This window comes from Notothenia rossii (genome assembly GCF_949606895.1).
Source record: "Notothenia rossii genome assembly, chromosome: 11".
In the NCBI taxonomy this organism is placed as follows: domain Eukaryota; kingdom Metazoa; phylum Chordata; class Actinopteri; order Perciformes; family Nototheniidae; genus Notothenia; species Notothenia rossii.
This window is the reverse complement of record NC_136910.1, coordinates 49,427,395-49,449,455: the sequence shown is the minus strand read 5'-3', so window position 1 is coordinate 49,449,455 and position 22,061 is coordinate 49,427,395. Positions and strand designations below refer to the sequence as shown.

Sequence of the window (22,061 nt, the reverse complement as noted above, 5' to 3'; positions counted from 1 at the left end):
TCAGTTAAAAGAGAAAAAAACCCACCACTTATATATCTAAAAGTAAGGCACCTCCCACAAGGTAATGTATCACGTTTCATTTGATTAATAGCCAACAACAGCAAACATAACGTATGGGAGCATTTAGTGTGCAGTAACCACACAATGCTCCCACAATGTGAACACCAAGAGAAACAAACAGGCAGAAATAAAAGGCCTCAGGCAGCAGCTACCACAGGAAGTCATGTGTCACATAAATAATAATCATTGACTAGCAAAGACTGAATTGTCCGTGATTATTGGGGATTAATTGCCAATTAGAGTACATTATTTGTTCTTCTGATTTCCACTGAGAATTGCCATTTTCTCATGTATGTTCTCAATATAAAGTGTATTCATTTTAAAGATCTATTCACAAGGCACGACGACATATCTAAAATAAAGAGACTAACGGGAGGATTCTTAAAAGGGGCCATATTATGCTTTTTCCCTTTCCTGTAGTGTGTTATAGCTTTTAATGCATGTAAATGGTCTGCAAAGGCTAAAATCCCAAAGTTCCCTGAAGTGCGAGTTTCTCTGCCACACACCCCCGCCCCTCCTCAATCGTAGTCCTTTGTTTACTTCCCCGACATAGTGACACCACGATGTAACACTCGCACTTCAGTTGGCTAGCGCTCCAACACATTATACATGGTTAACGGACCCCTACTTGTCAACCCTCCCGATTTTCGCGGGAGACTTCCGATTTCATTGCCCTCTCCCGGTTTCCTCCCGGGGTCATATTTCTCCCGCATTTCTCCCGATTTCTGACAAAATCAGATTTACTCAGGACGGTTTCCCCTCGGACTTAATACAGCTACACCATTGTTTGGTTTCCATGGTAACACGTCTCGTTAGTAGCACGCGCAACTCAAAGTCTGAGAGGGTGAGGCAGATAGTCACAGAAAACAGAACAAGAATCGACAACTCCACCCTCTGCCCACTCCTTTCCTGTAAAATACAGGTCCAGCCCACACATATGCTCCATCAAGGATGGTGCTACAGGCCGCAAGGCATTGCACTTACAACTACAATAAGCATGTTAATGAATCTAACAGCTCCGGCGATCCACTAGCACCCTACCCATTTTGCATTTTGAAATGCTCCCGATTTCTGAGGTCTCAAGGTTGGCAAGTATGAACGGACCGAGAGTGAAAAGAGGAAGAGCTTTTTGAACATTAAAGTATGGAAACATGTCACAGTAGAGGCAAATATACAATTATGAAACCTGAACATGAGCATAATAGGGCAACTTTAAATACATTCATGAACGTAATAGTGACTATTAGCTAGCTGCCTTATAAAAAGTGTGTTTTCTGTTTACAAAAACACCAAAGTGGAGCAAAATATATGACTTCCATTATTAAATTGCCCAGCTACACCACACCTCTAAGAGTTTTTTGAATTAACGCAAAGCAACTGTGAACCTTATATGTTAACCTCTTACTTTACTGCTTCTTCCCTCACCTTTTATCACAACCTCCCCAACTACTTTTACAGTTTCTAACTCTACCTTCTCTCCTGCCTTTCACCTCTCCTCTTCACGAGTACCAACACTTTATTATTCAGCAGGGCTTCGCAGGGACACTGTGAAATCACCTACTTCACGGATCCCTTATGGAATGTGACACTTCCCACACATCAAACGGCAGATCCTCTTTCTCTCAGTCTCTGTCTGTCTGATTCCCCCCCCCCCCACCGCCTCCATCCCTCCATCTTCTTTCAACCCTTTTACCCTCACAAGCAGAAGCAAAGTCACACAACGCAGATGTTTACAGCGCTCATCAAAGCCCTCATTGGGTAATTACATGTGTGACACAGAGGCGAGGCAGGGTGTTAAACTGTTCATTACGAGTAATGCTTCAGGATTATTGTTAACAGGATTGTTAGGATTACTTTGCAAAATCATTTGATAGGAAAGACCCCCGGTGGTTGAAGTCCTAACCTCGCAACAGTGATTTTTATAAATGCACTCAGGGTGCGAACACCTCGAAATCACGGCTGGGTGGTTAAAAGTGCAGCAGAACTTCTAGCAACATCTGTCAATGACACTGGATGTTCACCAGGCACTATAATGGATTTGGGGAGGAGTAAGTTGAAGCAAGATGGGAGCAAAAGTTGATATGATCATAAGTCATATCAGGTACATTTAGTTTAGTAGTGTAAGTGCTGCTCAGCTTAATATTAAGAAGTTGCTACTTGTGAATGTATGTCATTGAGTAGTGAGCAGAGTGCTTTTTCATTATCAGATCCTTTCATTTGCATATTTCTGGAGATCTATAGGGGTAAAAAAAAAGAAGTAAATATTTGGGGACATTTAAAAAAAAAATGAATTAATTTAGTTTTCATGCTTTATCTTTCCAGGTGTATCATTACATAGGGTGACCAGGTTCCAACAAGCCACATGTGGAACAATACTGTTTTTCCATCTAACCCTTAAAAATAAAAAAAGGATATTGAAACTATTAGCTTATAAGTATTTTTGACAACGCTTGACTTGGTTTATTGTTTGCAAAAAATAGTAAAATACTTCGGTTTGAGTGGATTCATTTTTACAACAAACAATCATCCGCCAACATGTCCGTATTTCTTTGATATGTCTAAGTCTGAAAAAATTACCGAGTGGGAAATGTTAATTATTTCAGCTGCTAAAACCTTATGTGTTTCTGTTTGGTAATCCTGTTTTGGTTTCAGTAAGAATGTATCCATAGATCAATACTTGTCTTGAGCCAGGCATTTCTTGTGAGTTTCATGCAGTGTTTCTTTAAATGGTATTCACCTCCAGTCCATGCATGATTGAAAAAGAAGCTATGGTAAATGTCACAAAGACATTTCTGGGAATCGCCCTCCACCGGCTACACTCATTAGTAAATACATTTCGAGCCGTTGTTGATTGATTAACATCCGAAACAGCTTATGGTGAAAAGCTAAACAGCCATTGGATAAAAGCCAGGTTTTAGACGGATGACTGTCAAAAAGTGGGACAAATGGTCAGTCACCCTACATTTACATTATATTGTGACCCTTGAAGAGGCCCCAATGGATCAGAAATAATAACTTGAGAAATTGTAATAATTAAAACATTAATTGAATATTCATATAACGTTTCTACTCAAACAGTCTGGACACCATCTGGAAACTGAACTGATGTGTAACACCACAGGTGAGAAATTAGCAGTCTTACAGTTGTAATACATTTTTTTAACAGCACATACTTTATAGTATTTAGAGTTAAGTGTAAATGACTCGACTGAACCTTCTAAACATTCGCATGTCAGCACATATGTTTGCACACATGTTCTGCAATCTGTATTTTAGACATTTGGAACAGCCCAACATCACTGCTGGCTCAGCTGTTTAAAACAGCCTTCCAATGTTTCGGTTTATTATCCAATCAAGTATTTATCTTTCTTTTCATCATCGGTTTGCTTTATTACCCTTCCGAAAATAAAATGATAACACCAAAAGACAATTGAGTCAATTGCTATTATAGTCTCTTAAGAACACTTTTGAAATTATAGCCCATATAGGCATAATTAAAAGCACAGCGAAAGAGAGTTAAAATAATATGATGTTAAATCGTTGGCTAAATATGCTACTATACTATTCTGTAATGGCTTTATCGGTCACTAAATGGAATAAAATCATGGCAAAAACTTTGTTTTCCCGATTTAACGTCAGAGGGTTTGCCGTTATATTTTATTTTATTATAAACATATGTGCAATGCCCTGTTGAAATGCTGCTATAACAAAAACAATTCTCAATTTGGGATCAATAAAATCAATCTAATCTAACCTGACCTCCTTTGTGAGGCTTCACAATTTTTAACCTTACAAACAGGGCTTTTTTCAACTTGTTTACTCATAAATCACCAGTTACTCTTCCACTATATTTAGGAACAAATGTTTCTTTTGGCCTTGACAGGACTTCAGTTATGTTTTTAGGAATACATGTGGATGTTTTTTTCAACAGTTCATGGATGTATGGGATATTTTTGACTATATTTTCAAATGTAAACTTGTCTCTCTGTCTAATATCACTAGAATAACAAAAAAGAAATGCCCTGGCATGTATCACATGCATGCCAAAGGGAAGCCCGGTTTTCCTGTCTGTGACTCTGCCAGCCATGTGTAATCTAATCTGTAATCCCTAATCTCCATTGGGCCCAGTGACTGGATAACTAATCGAGCTGCATCTCTAATAAACTGAATGTGTGTGCTGTTGGGTGGTGTAATCCACTCAGTCTGCTGACAGCCACAATGACAACACAGTTAAAGGGACGGCAGTACCCTCCACTGTCAGACCACCATCTGCCTGCCCATCCCACTACTCCTTACTATGACTTGACTGCCAATTAACCATTTGTAAAAAAAACAGGAACAGACACAGTCCTTCAGGAAAATATTTCTATAGATGGAAGCCTTGGGAAGGAAAGCATTAATCTTGTATTTTTCTCATTTCATTCCACCGTGTGCTACCATTTCATTACGAGCAGATAAAACAACTCCCGTAAACATGAAAATGGTCTCCCAAAGCCTGTGTGAATGTTTATCTCCATTTTAAAAACAGCCAGCCAGCAAACATTCCAATATTTACAGCTATGGGGAGTAGCTGGAGTCTTTCACTGTCTAATATTAGAGTGGTCTTTATGTTTGGCCACTGTGCTGCTCACTTTAGCGTAGTGAGTTTAGTGCCTTGCTCAATTATACTTTATAGCCACAGAGATTTTCTAAATCACTCTGGCTTGCAGATAACAGAATATTGCCAGCAGCTACAACACATTATACCAGCTCAAGTTTTCTTTTTTGCTCAGAGTTGATTACACTTCCCATTCTAAAAATAAAATGTCATCAGCTTGATTAAACTTTGATAGGCATGCAGAATGACACCTGCTACCAAACAACACACCCTACACCCCAGCAGCAGCCTGCAAATCAAGCGCTTTCACTACGCCCCAGATTCCTGCAAATCTTGTTGATGAAATGCACCGACTAGTCGAGGGGGGCAAGCTGCTTTTTCAATGACAAATCTGGATGCAAAAGCAAAAACAAAGAAGCTTTCCACTGTGCAATGTTCCCTCATTCACAGCATGGATGGCACACAGGAAAAAAACAATAATAGAAGCGATGTTTTGCACAAATGCTGTTATAATATGATCATCTGGCGTCTTTGTTCTCAGACACAGATATTCGCGCCAGGAATCTGACACATCAGGTTGGTCTGTGGAAGTCCCAATAAGGAAAAAAAGAGTCAGTTGGAGATATTTGTTGTGAAATTCAGTCGCTACAACAGGACAGCTGTGGTGCAGATTGGAGAACTCATGGGGAGGCTGTGATTGTGGGAAAGAAAAAGCAAGTATTGACATATGTGACAAATCGCTTGCAACATACCTGCCTGATTGGTTGTCACATTGAGTGACACATACTGCTTGGCGTGCTCTTTTGCCAGCTCTGACACCCCGTTGACGGCCTCCAGAAGGAAGCTGTAGTTGGTGTGTGACTGCAGGTCGGCCACCATGACCGACGTATTTGACAGGCCGACGCGTCGGGGCAGGAAACGCACGTTTGGGCCGCATTCTTCCAAGCCCCTCCCCTCTGGCAGGACCTGTCTGCACAGGATGTTGTAGCGTACGTCCTTCCTGTTACCCGTTTCCATGGGGATGGACCACTCCAGGAAGACGCTGGTCTCGTTGACGTTGGAGATAGCGTTGCGTGGAGCAGATGGAGGGCCTGAGAGAAGAAGAGAAGAAGGACCAATTATGTTAATGGTAAATGGAGTGCATTTATATGGCACTCATCTAGTCTTTCTTAAAAGTGTTTCAACATATACATGTACAAGGGGCAGCTATGGCTCAGGGGCTTAATGACTGATCTACCAATCAGAGGGTCAGTGGAAATTGGTCTTTGGGAGAGATATCTAAACCTGAATTGCTCCCGTAAACATTGCCATGGCTTTGGATTCCACTTGGACAAATGTAGGGTCATGTATCTTCAACATGTTGGCTGCAGGGTCTGGGGATCAGACCACCTACTTTTCTGATTGGTGGACGACAGCTCTACCTCAGGAGCCCCAAAGTCAACATCTTGTAAAAGAGTCAAGACACTTTAAAAACGTGATGTTTTTTCTGCAACTCTATGTCCAAAAATAAAGGTAAATAAGACTTAAGCATGTGCAAATATAAAGGAGCTTTATCCTCACGTGTGCAGGCCATATTGGGAGGGTCGGAGTCGATCTTATACCATCCATCCTCACAACTGCAGGCGGTGGCTCCCGTCTGCCTGGCCACACTGTGCGGGGGACATTTACTGCAGGCCGGAGACTCCAGCAGCGAGCGGTAAAACCCCACTTTGCAGACTGATAGAGGAAGAGGGGAGGGGGGCGGGTGGCATGGAGTGTTTGGGGTTGGATAAAGAAGAGATGAGATGATAAGAGGAGACGTACAAATACGAAAGGGAAGAGGGTCAGAGAGGTAAAAAAAGAAAAGTGGGGGAAGAGAAAAAGCAAGACAGCATGGTTAGTTCCTTTGAAAGAAAAGGAGGTCAGCATCAAAACCAAAAACAATTTGCCATTTGGATGGTGCTGGTTGTTTTGAGGTTCCTCATCAGAGATACCGGTGTTGAATTTAAAAGAATCATTTGTCACCTAGTTTGTGCCGCATTTGTATTTCCTTCTTTGTTCCTTTTTATGTCTTTTTATCTCCCCTCTAGGGATTATTGCTTTTATCCAACCGGTGAAACCCTGCTCTCGTCTTCAAGTTGTATTATCTTAAAAAAACAAACACTTTTCTGACTTTTTTTTTTCCTTTCGTGGAGCATCCCGTCAGTGCTTTTGCTTATTAAAAAGCTAATGCACTCACAGGAATCTTGTTTTGTTTGTCGCTTTGGATAAGTTCAATCTAATGTACTGTAACCTTATTGAGAATTTTGTGCATCTGCTGCACAACATTGTCCCCACCGAGAAACCAATATGTGATACATATACAAACAGACAGACACAATCTCTCTTCCTCCCACACAAACATACACTCAGCTCAGACAGATCTAAGTGGAGTAGGTAAACAGCGGGGTTACACACTCACATTGTTAACAAGCAAGCATAATCAACCTCCGTCTCCATGGTTACGCCCCAAAGCCAATCAATGACTGACTTATCGTCGCATTGTTGTTCCTGCTGATTTTTGCCATTGCACCCATGCAGATACAAATCGACACATAGAGGATGAATTAATTATGATGCGTTTTGACTTTTTACATGAAGGGCTGCAAAGATGCCAATAGATTTTCTATAGTCAGAGATAAATGAATGTTTCCTAAGGAGAAGACAGGGAGGGAGAGGAGTATAGGACAAAAGAGAGGCGATGTATTTGTCCTCCAAGGGCTTAAAGGTTAGGAGCTGTTGTTTTATAAATGTGCCTGCTGTAAAGCCCATCCAGGCTGCAACTGGGATTAACAACTACATAATTAAACTGCAGGTAAGAAGACAAAGGGATACAAGGGGAGAAAGAAGGGGAAGGTAAAAAGGAAATGATGGCGGGAGAGATGGAAGGAAGAAGGAAGACAAGTTTACGAGCAAGGACGGTGAGAAAAAGAGTGGATGAGACAAAGGAGGAATATAAGGGGAGATGTGTGTGTGTCTGTGTGTGTGTGTTTCAGGCGTTTGGCGGCAATGGCTTTGATTCCCCTTGACGGAACCTTGGTCCTTTGTCATGGAACATTAGGCCTGAAAGATTCTCCCTCTGCCCTGAATCGCTCCGTGTCTCACCTCTGATTCACACGCAGACAAATAAAATAAGTTGTGTATTTTCGTATGTGCTTGGCATGTATGTTACCACACAAACCCTAATTACTAAGATGTGGAGGCATTTGTGAAGATGACCTAATTTTGAATGAGCAGATAGTCATACAGCTGATGACATAATTCATGCTCAACAGCACACAGACAGTATTGTATGCCCTGGGGGGTTAGGTTTTTTCAGATGTGAAAAGATGTGGACTTTTTTTGTTGCTGCTGCCATTACATTTTTCGTAGAATACAGTAAAATGGATCCCAACGCATTTCCATTTACTTCCTTTTACTTCGATGAAGCCAATGATGATGTACAGCCTCATTACATTCTACGTGTGTGTGTGTGTGTGTGTGTGTGTGTGTGTGTGTGTGTGTGTGTGTGTGTGTGTAAGACAAGGTCTGCAGCATTCAGGGCAGTAGGACACACCAGATCCTTTGTCTGCCTTTGCCCACCACCACGCGCACATTTATGGTTGCATACAGATTTATTGCCATAGTCATTTCATCCTCTAAAACCCCCCATGGTCAAAGCTATAAAAATTGTGTGGCAGCTCCACACACACACACACACACACACACACACACACACACACACACACACACACACACACACACACACACACACACACACACACACACACACACACACACACACACACACACACACACACACACACACACACACACACACACACACACACACACACACACACACACACACACACACACACACACACACACACACACACACACACACACACACACACATAAATAAACTGAGAAATTATGTTTATTTGTGCATATATTTATCTTTGGTTCTTAGCTCTCATCTGCTGTGTTGTGCCTGTGCTGCACTACCAAATACCACCTGTCAATCAAACAGCATGCTGTGGGCACAGAATGGTATTATAGTGGCTCATTTTATGGATGTCCTGTTATTGTTTGGGAGTTTTTGTTGAGTTTTTTGTCTGTTGCAGAGGGTAACTACTTAGTATTTATTCCACATACAACAGGAACATATATGAGGCAATATAGTAACTATACAATCCTAGAATTAAATGATGGATTAGTAAAAATGTAAACTTCATTGTGGCATATATAAAAACCAAACTGCATTGCTGAATAAAGACACAGCCAGCCTGATTGAAGTTGGAATGTAAATAGACAAATGCACATTGGCTAATAATGTGGTGTCAAACATTATATGACAGGTTTTGATTACATTAATATAATGCCCCCATTTCCCCTGGAATCTGCACATGATCATGAGAACGATATAAACATTTGCAATTAAAATGTGCAAATTGGTGTGAAAAAAAATCCATCGCATGCCACTTTAATGAAAACCAATTCCAGGGCACTAATACGCACCAACAGTGTACATGTTAGGTTATTTTTTTACCATTAATTCTAGCTCATTTCCATTCAGGCTACATAGATTACACATGCTCTGAAGGAAAAATGAACATGTGTGGTAATCAACTGTAAGCATGTATTGTTGGACATGACTTGACAGCATGAGTGTGAGTGACTACATGGTTATATCATGCGCCTTTTTGGATGTTTTTTCTCCATTTTAAAGATGTACCACATGCAGGCAAAAGGGGACATGAAGGTCAGGGCAGCCAGCTGAAGGCAGAAACTAGGATAAAGCGATTAAAATGCCACAGAGAGTGAAAGATAGTGTGTTTTCAGTATGGACTCTAAAAAGCTGAAGGGTAGGCCTTAAAGCCAATGGTGTGGCTGTCAGGACAAGATAGGACAAAAACATGTAAGTTGACTAAATGCCACTTAAATGGCAACTGAATTAGTGCACATGTGAATAAGTGATTACAAAAAACTGTACACACCATCCGCCACAGCGAAATAAACAGTTGTTAATAGAAATGATAGACATACGTATAGTCAAATGTGTATACTTAAATATGAAGAAAACATTTCGTTTTGAGTTCTATTTTTGTGTGGCTCTGTGAATGGTAAAGGCATCATCATAGCAAAAATAATGAAATTACCATAAGCTACAGCTACTTTGTTCGTCATTAGGAAATATGTGCATGCTAACACACTACGTACCAAGAAGTGAGCTAGCTAATATATGCTGATAAACACACAAGTATAGCATTAAGTAAAAAAATATATATATACATTGTGAATGAAGCTGTTAGCATTAATGTAAACTTAAATGTCCGCATGCTAACAAGCTAAACACCCAGAAGGGGGAACGGTAAACAAATGCTAATAAAAATGTTGTGACTGTACATACAGCATTAAGCTAAACATGCAGTGTTAATTAAGCTGTTAGCATAGCTGTATACTTGTACAAATAAGTTGATTGAGACATTCCCATTTGTTTTTTAGCAAAACCAGGAAATGTATTAAACCATTTTTCAATAATGAATAATATATCTCTATAATAGAGTGTACCATACACTCCAGCCTTTAAGCCGATACACTATTAAACATAACTACTTTTGGAAAGCGTCAGTGACTACTTTCTTCTTTTAATTGATTCATCTTTTCATTTTAATAGATGTCCTACGATGAAGGCTCTCCAGATGCAAGGACAGACAGGCTGTTAGATCTTTGGATCAGGTGCTTTACTCGTTAAATAATCTTTAAAAGACACTCCCACGTAAATCTTCATATCCACACACACACACACACACACACACACACACACACACACACACACACACACACACACACACACACACACACACACACACACACACACACACACACACACACACACACACACACACACACACACACACACACACACACACACACACACACACACACACACACACACACACACACACACACACACACACACACACACACACACACACACACACACACACACACACACACACACACACACACACACACACACTGCTGTGGTGAGATTAGTTATGGTCATGGCTGGCAGACATGAAAATTGCTCATTCCTCATTGTGAATGCAAGTGAGTAGACCGCGTTGGTGGTATTGTGTGTGTGTGTGTGTGTGTGTGTGTGTGTGTGTGTGTGTGTGTGTGTGTGTGTGTGTGTGTGTGTGTGTGTGTGTGTGTGTGTGTGTGTGTGTGCCCTTGGGCAAGCTGTCTTTCTGATGCCACGCAGCACTTAAAGCACAGCACAAAGGGTAATAGGTAATTAATATGCAATACACACTTAATGCTCTTTTATGCATTTGTGTGTGTGTGTGCCCGTTTGTGTGTGTGAGGTTAATACGTAATTAATATGCATCACACACTGGCATCCCAGGCAATTAAGGATCCAGCAGTGTCCATTAATGCTTCTTAACGAGCGTCCTCTTTAATTGGAAACATTTCACTGTAAACATGTTGATTTATATGACTGGCTGTCGTTTGGTAGGATTAGGGGGAGAAAGCGATTAAGGCAGAGGGAGAGGGACATACTCCAAGGGGGGAGGGGCTTATAAAACTGAAGTTAAGGGCCCCATACTGTGTATCAAGAGAAAAGTGTCATAATTGAAAAATAATGCGTTGAATTATGTTGCCTGTCTTTCAGATCTGCTCCACACCTTTCCCACAAGTTACTTGAATATTTTGGTTTATGTGTTATTCTGATATCCAGATGCAAAATGCAACGAAAATATTGTTTGTTTTTTTGTATTTGTATTTGTGTTTTAAAGCTGGATTTGGGAAAATGATTTGCCAGCTTTTTGAAAGGGGGTAATATGGACCAAGAAAGAAGTGATTCACAGGATGGGAACACACATTATTTTTCACTTTTTGAAACAGCCTCTTTGTTTCCCAATGCCCTACTTATGAACTATAAGGTAAGTAGCGTGTTTATGTTGTAAGTGGTTAAAGTGGAACTTCTAACAATCTCATGTATTATGTTTGGTACTGTTATCAAAAGTAATGCAATTTTTTTTGCAGGTTTTGAATGATAGTTAGGAGAGTAGAATTATGAAGAAGATACATTGCAACTACCCAAGGAAATGCAAGATCAACACTTTCCTAAATAAACTTCCTGAGTAACTACACTTAAACCATTCTTACTGCAGCTACGTTCCACCACAACAACATTTTACTAAATATGACTAAAAAGCCAAATGGCACAGTTTTTGCTCTACGTGACATCCACTTATATTTCCTCTTTTCCTATGACTCTTCCAGCTGTACACAGAATCATCAGGATTGACATGAAAGTAAACTTTGACAGCAGAAACACAAAAATGGAACGGTTGAATTTCAATACAATGCCTATTCTGTGAACAGATAGTATTGTGAACCAATAAACCAGGCAAGGAAACACAGTAAATATCCTCTTCCTGTATTTGTCCCACAGCGAGCTACTGGCCTAAAGGAACATAAACACTGAATGTGTGTGTCTGTTTGTGTGTGTGTGCATGCATGATGGTGTCATGCCTTCATGCATTATTGTTATATAACTGTGTGTATGTGGCCAAGTACGCTCATATTTGTATATGCTTGTATGAGAACACAAACACAGCCAGGTGATAATACCATAACAATATACAACCCAGTCAATGGGGTTTTCCTGTCTGATGGGTGGCAGAGGAGGGTCATTGTTCAGCACCCAATTATTCTCAGGCCACAAGCTGACACAAAGAGGTCAAACTGCTCACAATGGCTTTCGAACATAAATCAATTTTTCGGCCCGGTCAGAGTCTGGTGGCGGAGGTCAAACATGACCCATACATCATAACGATACATCAAGTGTCAAACTATGCTGAATATCAATGACACTACATAATATATTGCTATTAAAGGCATTTTTATTTACTTGATGGATGTACACATGCAAACACAAATTGCAAGCACATAAATGAGGTGAAAAAGGGTCAGGATGTCGCGCCATTCAAATACTCGTGAGACATGTGGAGTGTGCATAAAAATGGTGGTGAATCACTTTTCTTTTGACCTATTTAAATACAAGAATGAATAAAAAAATCTGTTTACGTGTGCACATTTATATTACATTGTTCTATTTCCCTTGCAGATGTGGTTTGTGTATAATTCATGCTTTCAATTCACCAGATGCTCCATAAATAAAGAAATGATGGGGTTATTTACAGGTTTTGAAATACAATTTTCTCTCTGACGTTGGAAAAAATATAGCCAGGATTTAATGGTTTGAGATCATTTTACAGCGGCGATATATTCTTCTTGGGCTGCTATTTATTATAGATTTACTTGCATATTATTTTCACGGTTTATTAATTGATCATAAAATGTCGTGTAAATAGTGTAAAATGTCGATCCATGTTTGTCAAGAAGGGCCTGTCTTGCTTTGTCAGTCAAAAACCCAAATATAGTATTGGTTTAACGTGATGCAAAACAGTGTAAAGCAGGACATTTCCAGAGAGGCTATTAAAAGCATTTTCTGTCATGTTTTGTATAAAGACGTACTTCAACGATTAATCTATTATTTGAAATTAGCTAAACAAATTAGTTATTTGTTTTTTTCTGTAAACTGTGCATTGAGGAATATGAATTATACAATATATGCAGTGTGGTGGGGAATTAGGGGGGTCATAAGTTATTTAAATGGTGTACCATTTCCTTCAATCTATTTTGGAGATCAGTTTGAGGTCAGAGTAGATCATTACCAATAATTGGCCAAAATAGCAACAACAACAAAAGTTATTGTTAAAAGATATTTTTTAAGTGATCAGTTCATGCATGAATTCTGATAATTGATATAGTTAGTGTAAAGAGTAAATGACACAGTACATACCATTTTGCCTATCTCACATTAACACACACAATTCATGCTCCATCTCCAACTATGTCTGCATGAACCCACCATCTCCTCTTTCCAGACTCCTAGAGAGACTGCAAAGTAAAACATATTGCTGATGTGTGACTACTGTGAAACTGAATCATTGAGAAACGTGTCACCTGACCTAAATACAACAAAAGGGTCCACAACAACCAGTCCAACCAGTCCTAGCAGCCACCTCTAGAGACACCACCGTGCTTTCATGGAAAGACGCCGGCTGTGCTGAGTGAAGCATTTTATTAATATTTCACCGACTGCAGGAATGTGTGTGTGCGCGCGCGTGCGTGCGTGCGTGCGTGCGTGTGTGTGTGTGTGTGTAACTTTGTGAGGGCATTGTGACTGGCCCATATTTCTTCAAAGGGGTGTTTGAGGGTTAGGATTAGGTTTGGGTCAAGGTTGGGGCAAATGGGGTTAAGCACCTAGGTATGTTGGTTATGTCTTGAGATGGGGGGGGGGCTTGGCTGTGTCAAGAATGCCCCTCCCAAGTATAAAAAAAACATGTGAATATGTGTGCACATTAGCAGGGGGAAGGGTAAAAAGGGAGGAAGCACTTCTGGGAAAGTCAGTTTACCCAACAAGCACTCAGGAAGCACTTTAGTTGTCATGACAGCATCGCCACGTTGAGATGATGGGGTGATGGAGAGGGGGGTGGGGAGGAAGATGGAGGAGGAGAGAATGTAGTGAAAGAAGTCAGCAGGAGCAGCAGCTTCATATTGAACAGGATCTGGAAAGATGAATGGCGGCTCTTTCGGCAATAGATCCAGTCGATTCATATTTCAGGAGATGACGGAATCAAAAAGGCTTCCTGCCACTTGCAGATTTTGGCGCCATCATTCACCGTGCTGCTCTGTCGCTCCAGCAACTCAGGGATGAGTAAGCCTTTCTGAATACTGATAACTCGAATGATAAAATGCAAAAGGTAGAGGGGAGCAAATATCTGACTGGCGACGTGAATTAAAGCTCGGTTAGTTCTAATCAAAATGTAGGATAAATCTAATAGGCCTTCATGTATGGCAGCGGTTCAAACATGTATATTGATTTGCTTATTATATACACAGTACAATCATCAAACATTTACGATGGTTAAATTAGAAAATAAATGAAAAAATTTAAAGGAAAGTTTACATTTGAACTGCTGTCATTTTAACTACTGTCATTTTGATGAGGAACCCAGTCATAGAAGATACAGTTTAGAAATATTTATCAACAGTACAGTCTTTAAATATTTAGTTTTCATCCCCATTTGCTAAGAAATACAATCATTAAAGATATGATGGCAACTTTAGAAGGAAACTTAAGTAAATAAAAAGTTACATTTTTACTTGAAATGTAGCCATTAAAAAGTACAGGGGATTGCTGGGAGATGTCTTCCACTACTGTGTCTTGTAAATCCCCTGAGGAATGGGCCAAATCTTTCACAAAAGGAATGCATTGCTTTTGACATCACAAAGGTGCAATGCTATATTAAAACGGTGTCAATTAAGCAGAAAGATTCTCCATTCTACAGAAGTCAATGAAAACATTTCAAATCTATTTGGATCTCCGTCAAGTCAAAGTCAGATTTCCGCACAAAGAACAATAAATCAAAGAGGTTATAGAACTAAGTGGAATCCTTATCAGCCAACACGGGTAATCATTTCGAATTAGCTGATGCTGTCACAATCTCTGTTACGCAAGCTACTGTAAGTCTCGATTCACCATCCACCACAAGCCCCACATTGCAAGTGTGAGCTGCCTGTTCGCTATCTCATAATTCCCTCGAGGGAGAAGCCAGAAAGCTTCCTGCCAGAGAGAGAGTTTGTGATGGCACCACCGGCACCGTGACCAGATCGAGTTTGACATGTGCTGCAGTGACGTCTGACAGGCAGGCAAACAGAGGAACATCGGGGGAGTCCTGACACCCAAACAAAGTATTGCCACGGGAAATGCAGCACTACCCATGACACACTTACGCGACACTCAAGGAACGAAACCCTACGGTGTTATTATCCTACCATTGAGCAGCAGTTCATCATGCCACACCATTCTTTTAATTGATGATAACATCAGTCGTCCTCTTCCCATTGTATTCCTCATCTTCTGTCGTCCTTTTTTCTTCTTCTCTGCCAACCCTCCCCCACAACTTCCCCCACAACTTCCCCCACTTCTCTTCCCCCTACTTCGCTGCCCATCTTATACCTCCAAGTCTTTTCTTTTGACTTCATCTAAGCCTGATTTCTAACATCACAAAGCTGTCAATCACAGGATTCCATTCAGCCTTTATTTCATCTTCCCAACATGACATTCAGCTCAACTTCCGAACATATAATTTAGTCCTTATTCCATTATTCCCACATTAAATCCAGCCCTTATTCCATCATTCAAGTGTGTCACTTAGCTCCTTTCCTATCATACGTAATTATTGAATCACTCAAGAAACCCTTATTGTTCACTCTTCTCGCTTCTCCTTGCATTATAGGAGCACTATTTCCAACTATAGTCTATCATTCAAACAGTCATTTAAATTATTATATAATTAACATTATTCATGTTCTGTATGGTTTCAAAGGATTTTTTTAGCAAATGCAAACATACTATGCTGCTTTCACTTTCAAATATCTTACATTAGTTCTGGCCAACCACTATTCAACACACTGTGTGGTAGTCTAAGGGGCGGGACATGTCTTCACAGTGGACCAATCAGAACAGAGCCGGCCAGCTAACCAATCAGAGCAAACTGGTCTCTGGTTTCAGACAGAGGGTGAACAAATTTTGAACATTACAGCATTTAAATATGTCACAAAAGAGACACAAAATACAAATATGAACCTGAAAATGAGCATTATTTGCCCTCTTTAAGAGAAAATATCCTTAAGTTAGAAAGTAGAGTTTTACCTTGTAAATGTATGATAAACCAACTTGGATATTCTCTTAGTTCAAAGTCACAAATGTATCACAAAGAATAGTCATAAAGAGTCAAAGAACCACATGACTTCTCTTGAGGTAGGAACAACCTCAACACATCATAGAGGTTTACTTATGGACAACTTATCAAATTATACATTGCGTAGCATTAAGCAATAGAACATTACATTTTTAGCTTAGTGATTTCAGCATAAGCATCCGTACTATTCGAAGAAAATGACATACTGATTTGGGTTGGGCAATAGCTTTTGTACATCTTTTTTTCCTCGTAAATTTGATGTTTTTTTCTTTTAGGTTTACCACTTTTTTCCTCAGGGAATATCAATGTTTTTTCCTCTCAGAAATGTACAACTTCAATCAAGGAAATTCTGTGTCTCTCCGAATAGAACCCCCATTCCCCTCCGGCTCTTTAATGTATATGAAATGTTTCCTATAATGGCCTGAAAATACTGTCATATTACCTGCTCAAAACTGCTCAGCAAACCCAAATGAGTAGTAAATGGTAGAAAATGGCTCCCATCGATGTACAAAATGTCATAAATAGCCACGTTTCTCAAACGCCACTCAGATCTTTTTCCTCCACATTCAATTCAAACATTACTCCAATGTTCCTTTCAGCCATTATTCTCACATACTTTCTAGTATTCACTCAGCCTGAATCACATCTGCGAGGCTGAACTCAATCTACAATCCGCCCCCCCTCCCTTCCTTCTCATCCATCTGGCCAATTCTATCCTCAGTTATCCTTTTCTTTATCGCAATCACCACTGAAACAACACTCATCCATCTCTGCGTCTCTCTGCCCTCACACCCTGTGGCGAGAAACCTTCCATTTATCTTGTGTCCCCTTGTTTTGCCATCACTTCTGCTCTCCGTAATCCTCCAATCTTTCCTTCTCTCCATCCATCTATGTACCCACGGAGGCGCTCCCCTCCTCCCCCATGCCTCTCTCTTCACTCTCTCTGTGCTGACAGTGCTGCAGGCTACCACCAATTATCCCAGCTAAAGTTGTGCCTGCGTCTATACATCTCACACAGGCACATACAATATCTTTAGATGTCACCCGACACAAAATCATAAATCTCCGTAACGAGACAGGACCACCACGTGCTTTACATGTGAATATATTCACTTTCCGTCTACGTGACTCTTAACCGTGAACAAATGATACGGAAACAGGTCATTTATTTCCTATAATGTCATGTAAATAAACAAAAAACTCAAGTTAAGACAAAATACCTAGCAGAACAAAGCAATGAATAACAACCCAAATCCAACAATGAATTTCTGTACAGTTGTTGGAAAATGTATGTTTAGCCTTTTTCCAATATTTCCCCAACGTGACAACATAGTGAGTTTATGGGAAAAGGGAAGGAGGCTAATAAGACAGAATTGTATTGTTGAGGGACAATTGAACAATTGAGGGATCTTTCAGACACTTAAAGAGGAGAAGAATGAGGCCAGAAGTGTATAAAAGACAGGAGAGTGCTGATGTAGGTGGCAGTAATAAAGAGTAATAGAAAGAAAGAAAGAAGGAGGGAGAGACAATGAATGATAGGCAGTCACTTAAAGACAAAATGAGCAAAGGAAAAGGAGGGGAAAGACTGAAAAAAAGAGAAAGCAAATGAGACAAGGAACGGGAGATGTACAAATGACGGTAAGAAAAAAGACAAGGAGGGGGGGAAATAGCTGTCCGTAACGAGTTTTGTCCTACATTCACACTGGCTGCGTTAAATCATGCTCTACTAGGCAGCACAAGCACCCAATTCAGCCAGCATATAGATGTATTCTATCACATTGTAATGTGTATGACCTGCAACTCACTGTTACAAAATCTACATGCTTAAAAACCCACAACAAAACAGGCATTCAAATAACGTGGCTATTAACAATGGAGTCTTTTTCAAAAGAGCTCTAACCTTTAGAACATCCCACTGACATTCACAGAGAGGGTAAAGTTCACATAATAGAGTGGAAATTAAAAACCTGGTACATGTTCTCACATCCATATTGCTGGATAGTTAGTACCAGAACATCAGACAGCCAAACGCATATAAAAAGCCTCAATACTAGAACTGCTTGGGTATGTATTCCAGGCACGTTTGAAATGTCACAAACAGAATTCAACACTTAATTCCACCGTTGCTGATTGAAATGAACATGAAAAAGTGTTTTCCAAAGCAGCGAGCACGTTTGGTTACAAAGCTGAAGAAAGAGAGGAAGTCCTGCCATGTTTCTCTCTGTAGACACTTCAAAGATCAGTTTCATCTGCATGCAAAATTGGAAAAAAAGAAAAATCTTCATTAATTGCTGGGAGTGTGTTCTACTGAGCGTGTTGACTTCCTTTTAGAGGACCATTATACACAAAACTCAATCAATCTGTGAGCACTGGAGATGTTTTTTTTATTCTAAAACGTTTAACCATTGGGTGGAAAATTAGCATATCACACAACTTCATCTTCACCGTATGCACAACAGTCTGAAATCATTTAAATGGAAATCAGTTAAAGCACCTCTAACTTTGTTCTGTTGCTACCGGACGGGGAAAACAGTGCTGTTACCTTCTTGAAATACATGCTGGCAGATTTGATCAGTGTCAACAAAATAGCGGTCTCACAGCCCGTGAACAGGAGTACAAAGGGAATGCCACTTTTGTCCCTCTCTTTTATGCTTGGTTGGTCTACACCAGAAAATACTTTGCTGCCTTTTTTTCATGTCTCTTCAAACAAAAAAACAGTTGTAATCTTCGCTGCCGTCTATACAAGAAGCCTTTCTCTCTCTTTTTGTCCATAGATAAGTGGAAACAGATTTCACACAAACTACAAAACCTTGTGAATTCCAATTATTAAGCGTCTTCCCACTTAAAAACAAGGGAAACATGGTTTCTTCCATGATCTTTGACACATATTTGCACAGTTTGCAGATGATAATGTTGATACATCACATTTTCGTCCAAAAAATATAGACTTACTCAAAATACTGTCAATATCCTTGTTAAAATAAATTCATCTTCATTTAATTGCTTGATTTCAAAGTGTGTAGAGTTTCTTAAAACACATACTATTTCTTAAACTGCACCTCAGTCTACACAGACAGTGCACACGCTGCTGACATGCTGCTGATGCAATGCAGCTGATGTACGGTAAATAATGTATGAATGTTGGCACCATCAAAGTATGTTCCCTTTACTTCAAAGAATCATACTCTTAAGAACAACCGAGACTAAAAGTCTACAGCCAGCTCTGTGAGGCTGTACTTATAGATATTAGATAAAGCTAATGTCAACTTGACAATATTACCATGCCAAAGTATGAAAGGCATAATGTTAAACACGGCCATTGTGATTCATCCACTAAGAAAAAGAGAAACTGCAGTACACATTTTTTATTTTAGCATTAGCCTTATTGATATTATGCTAATAGCTAACCTGTTATTGGAGAATTACTGGCAACAAAGTCAGCGACATATGTTAACCATGAGTAGTCATGATGTTGTTTAAATTATTATGGAGAAGTTTAACGTGATGACGAAGGGAAGACACGTTGTGAAGAATCGAAAACAAGGGGTGATCCTTTTTTTTTTTTTTTAAAGGGGTCAGGTTCTGTCCGTCCAGACTAGAAAGCAAACCTGGAGCTTTCAAACTAAAATAGCAACAATAGTATTTTTGAATGTTTCCGTCTAAGTAAGGAAACACCAAAAATAATATGGCTTCTAGGCATAAATGTAGGAAAAGTTTTCCATTTTAAAAAAAGAAGTTGAAATCATATGTCCATTAATGTAGTAAGACAAGTCCAATACAGCAAAAAGTCACAAGATTGCATTATTTTGGAATCAATCCACAGTACCTGTTGTGTTATAAGTAATTCTGAAGTTTACGCTTTTTTATTCTTGGGTATTTACATGATAAGTATATTATTCATCCAGTGGTGCAATACCATGCAGTCTATGTGCAACACACAACACAGGTCGCTTTCCGAAACTGCACAAATATAGTCATCATTTCTAAATACTCAAGACCAAAACCTGTTGCCATGCAGCGCTGATATACCCAGTACAGAATGAGCTCTTGAGTATGACTGCTGAACACCAGAGTTATATTTTAGCCCTGTCAGCTTCAGATATGTGACAGTCTATGTGACTGTACTGTCGGTGGCAGCATGACTCCGGGCAGGCCACTGGCAGCTACTGCTAATGATCTCCCCACAGAGACTCCATGTCTGACTAAGTTAAGCTAGAGATAGTGGGCACTTTGTTACACAGCTTCTATGTTTTACCATGTGATTACAAGTTACTGAGCTAATAAGAGAGGTGCTGTTTTAAAAAAGGCAATGATTTAATTCTGCAGGCATTGTGTGACAAAGTCTATGGAAAACCACTTCTGCCATGCACGTCACCAACCAGCCTCCTCTCAGAGTCAAGTATCCAATGCATGCAATCATACAGGCTTTGTGGCACAGGAATGACATGGCAATATTTAGTGTATTAAAGAGGCCCAATTATGCTTTTGGGGTTTTCCCTTTTCTTGTGCGTTTACAGAAAATGGTCTGCAAAGGCTAATACTACCCCCTGCCTGAAATGCCTTGACTGGACACCTTGGTTTACTTCTGCAACATGGTGACACCGCTCCTATGTTCTAGCGGGCCAACACATTGTACATGATAGGGTAAGGGGCGGGACATCTCTAAGCGGTTGACCAATCGTAACAGAGCCGGCCAGCTAACCAATCAGAGTAGACTGGGCTCTGGTTTCGGACTGAGGGGGAAAAGAGGTGATGCACTTTTTGAACATTAAAGCATGGAAACATTTGACAGAAGAGGCCCAAAATACAAATATGAACTTGAATATGAGCATAATAGGGCCCCTTTAATACTTGAGGCACAGTTTTTAGCTAAAACTAACATATGGGCTTTGAGTACAGAAGCCGAAACATAATGTTTTTTTATAATGGAGTATATTTATAGAATTCAGAACAATAGTGCACATACCAACTCATAGACGTGCAAAATTGAAAAGCAAAAGATAATCTCTCTTCATGTACTCTTCAACAGTTGCTATTTGTGGTTGAGGATCAATCTTTTAGTTCATTGCCTGACACTCGATTGGTAAGGCACTGTGTGACCAGATGAAACACTGGAGTGCTAGCAAATAATCACACATTTGAAAGTCTGGTATTTTTCTGAAATTTCACCGCGCCACTCAGAGCTTCTCTAGGTTCTAGTGAGTAGTAGAGTCTGAAAATTGAGTAATTTACAGACGGCGCAGAGGAAGATTGGAGAGGAGTGAAGGAGAGGAAAAACAGAGAGCCTCTGGGTGCCCGTGCAAATGGCAGTTAAGGTCGGCAGGGGGGATGTTTGGGCTCGAGTCGAAGCAGAACAACGGCTGTGTGAGAGCAGCAAAGTGCTGCAGGGCTCGAGGGAATACCCTCCACTAAGCTAGGGAGAAACACACACACACACACACACACACACACACACACACACACACACACACACACACACACACACACACACACACACACACACACACACACACACACACACACACACACACACACACACACACACACACACACACACA

At 40.1% G+C, this 22,061-nt stretch overlaps 1 protein-coding gene across 1 annotated transcript in view; it reads right to left on the bottom strand.

Moving 5' to 3' along the window:
- epha5 (EPH receptor A5) overlaps window positions 1–22,061 on the bottom strand; it is a 67,731-nt gene that overhangs the window by 30,642 nt on the left and 15,028 nt on the right. Inside the window, exons 4-5 of the mRNA XM_079659202.1 lie at window positions 6,218–6,373; window positions 5,410–5,748 (exon numbers count right to left, since the gene is read on the bottom strand). Coding sequence (XP_079515328.1) covers window positions 5,410–5,748; window positions 6,218–6,373 — 495 coding nt within the window. The remainder of the gene's footprint in view (window positions 1–5,409; window positions 5,749–6,217; window positions 6,374–22,061) is intronic.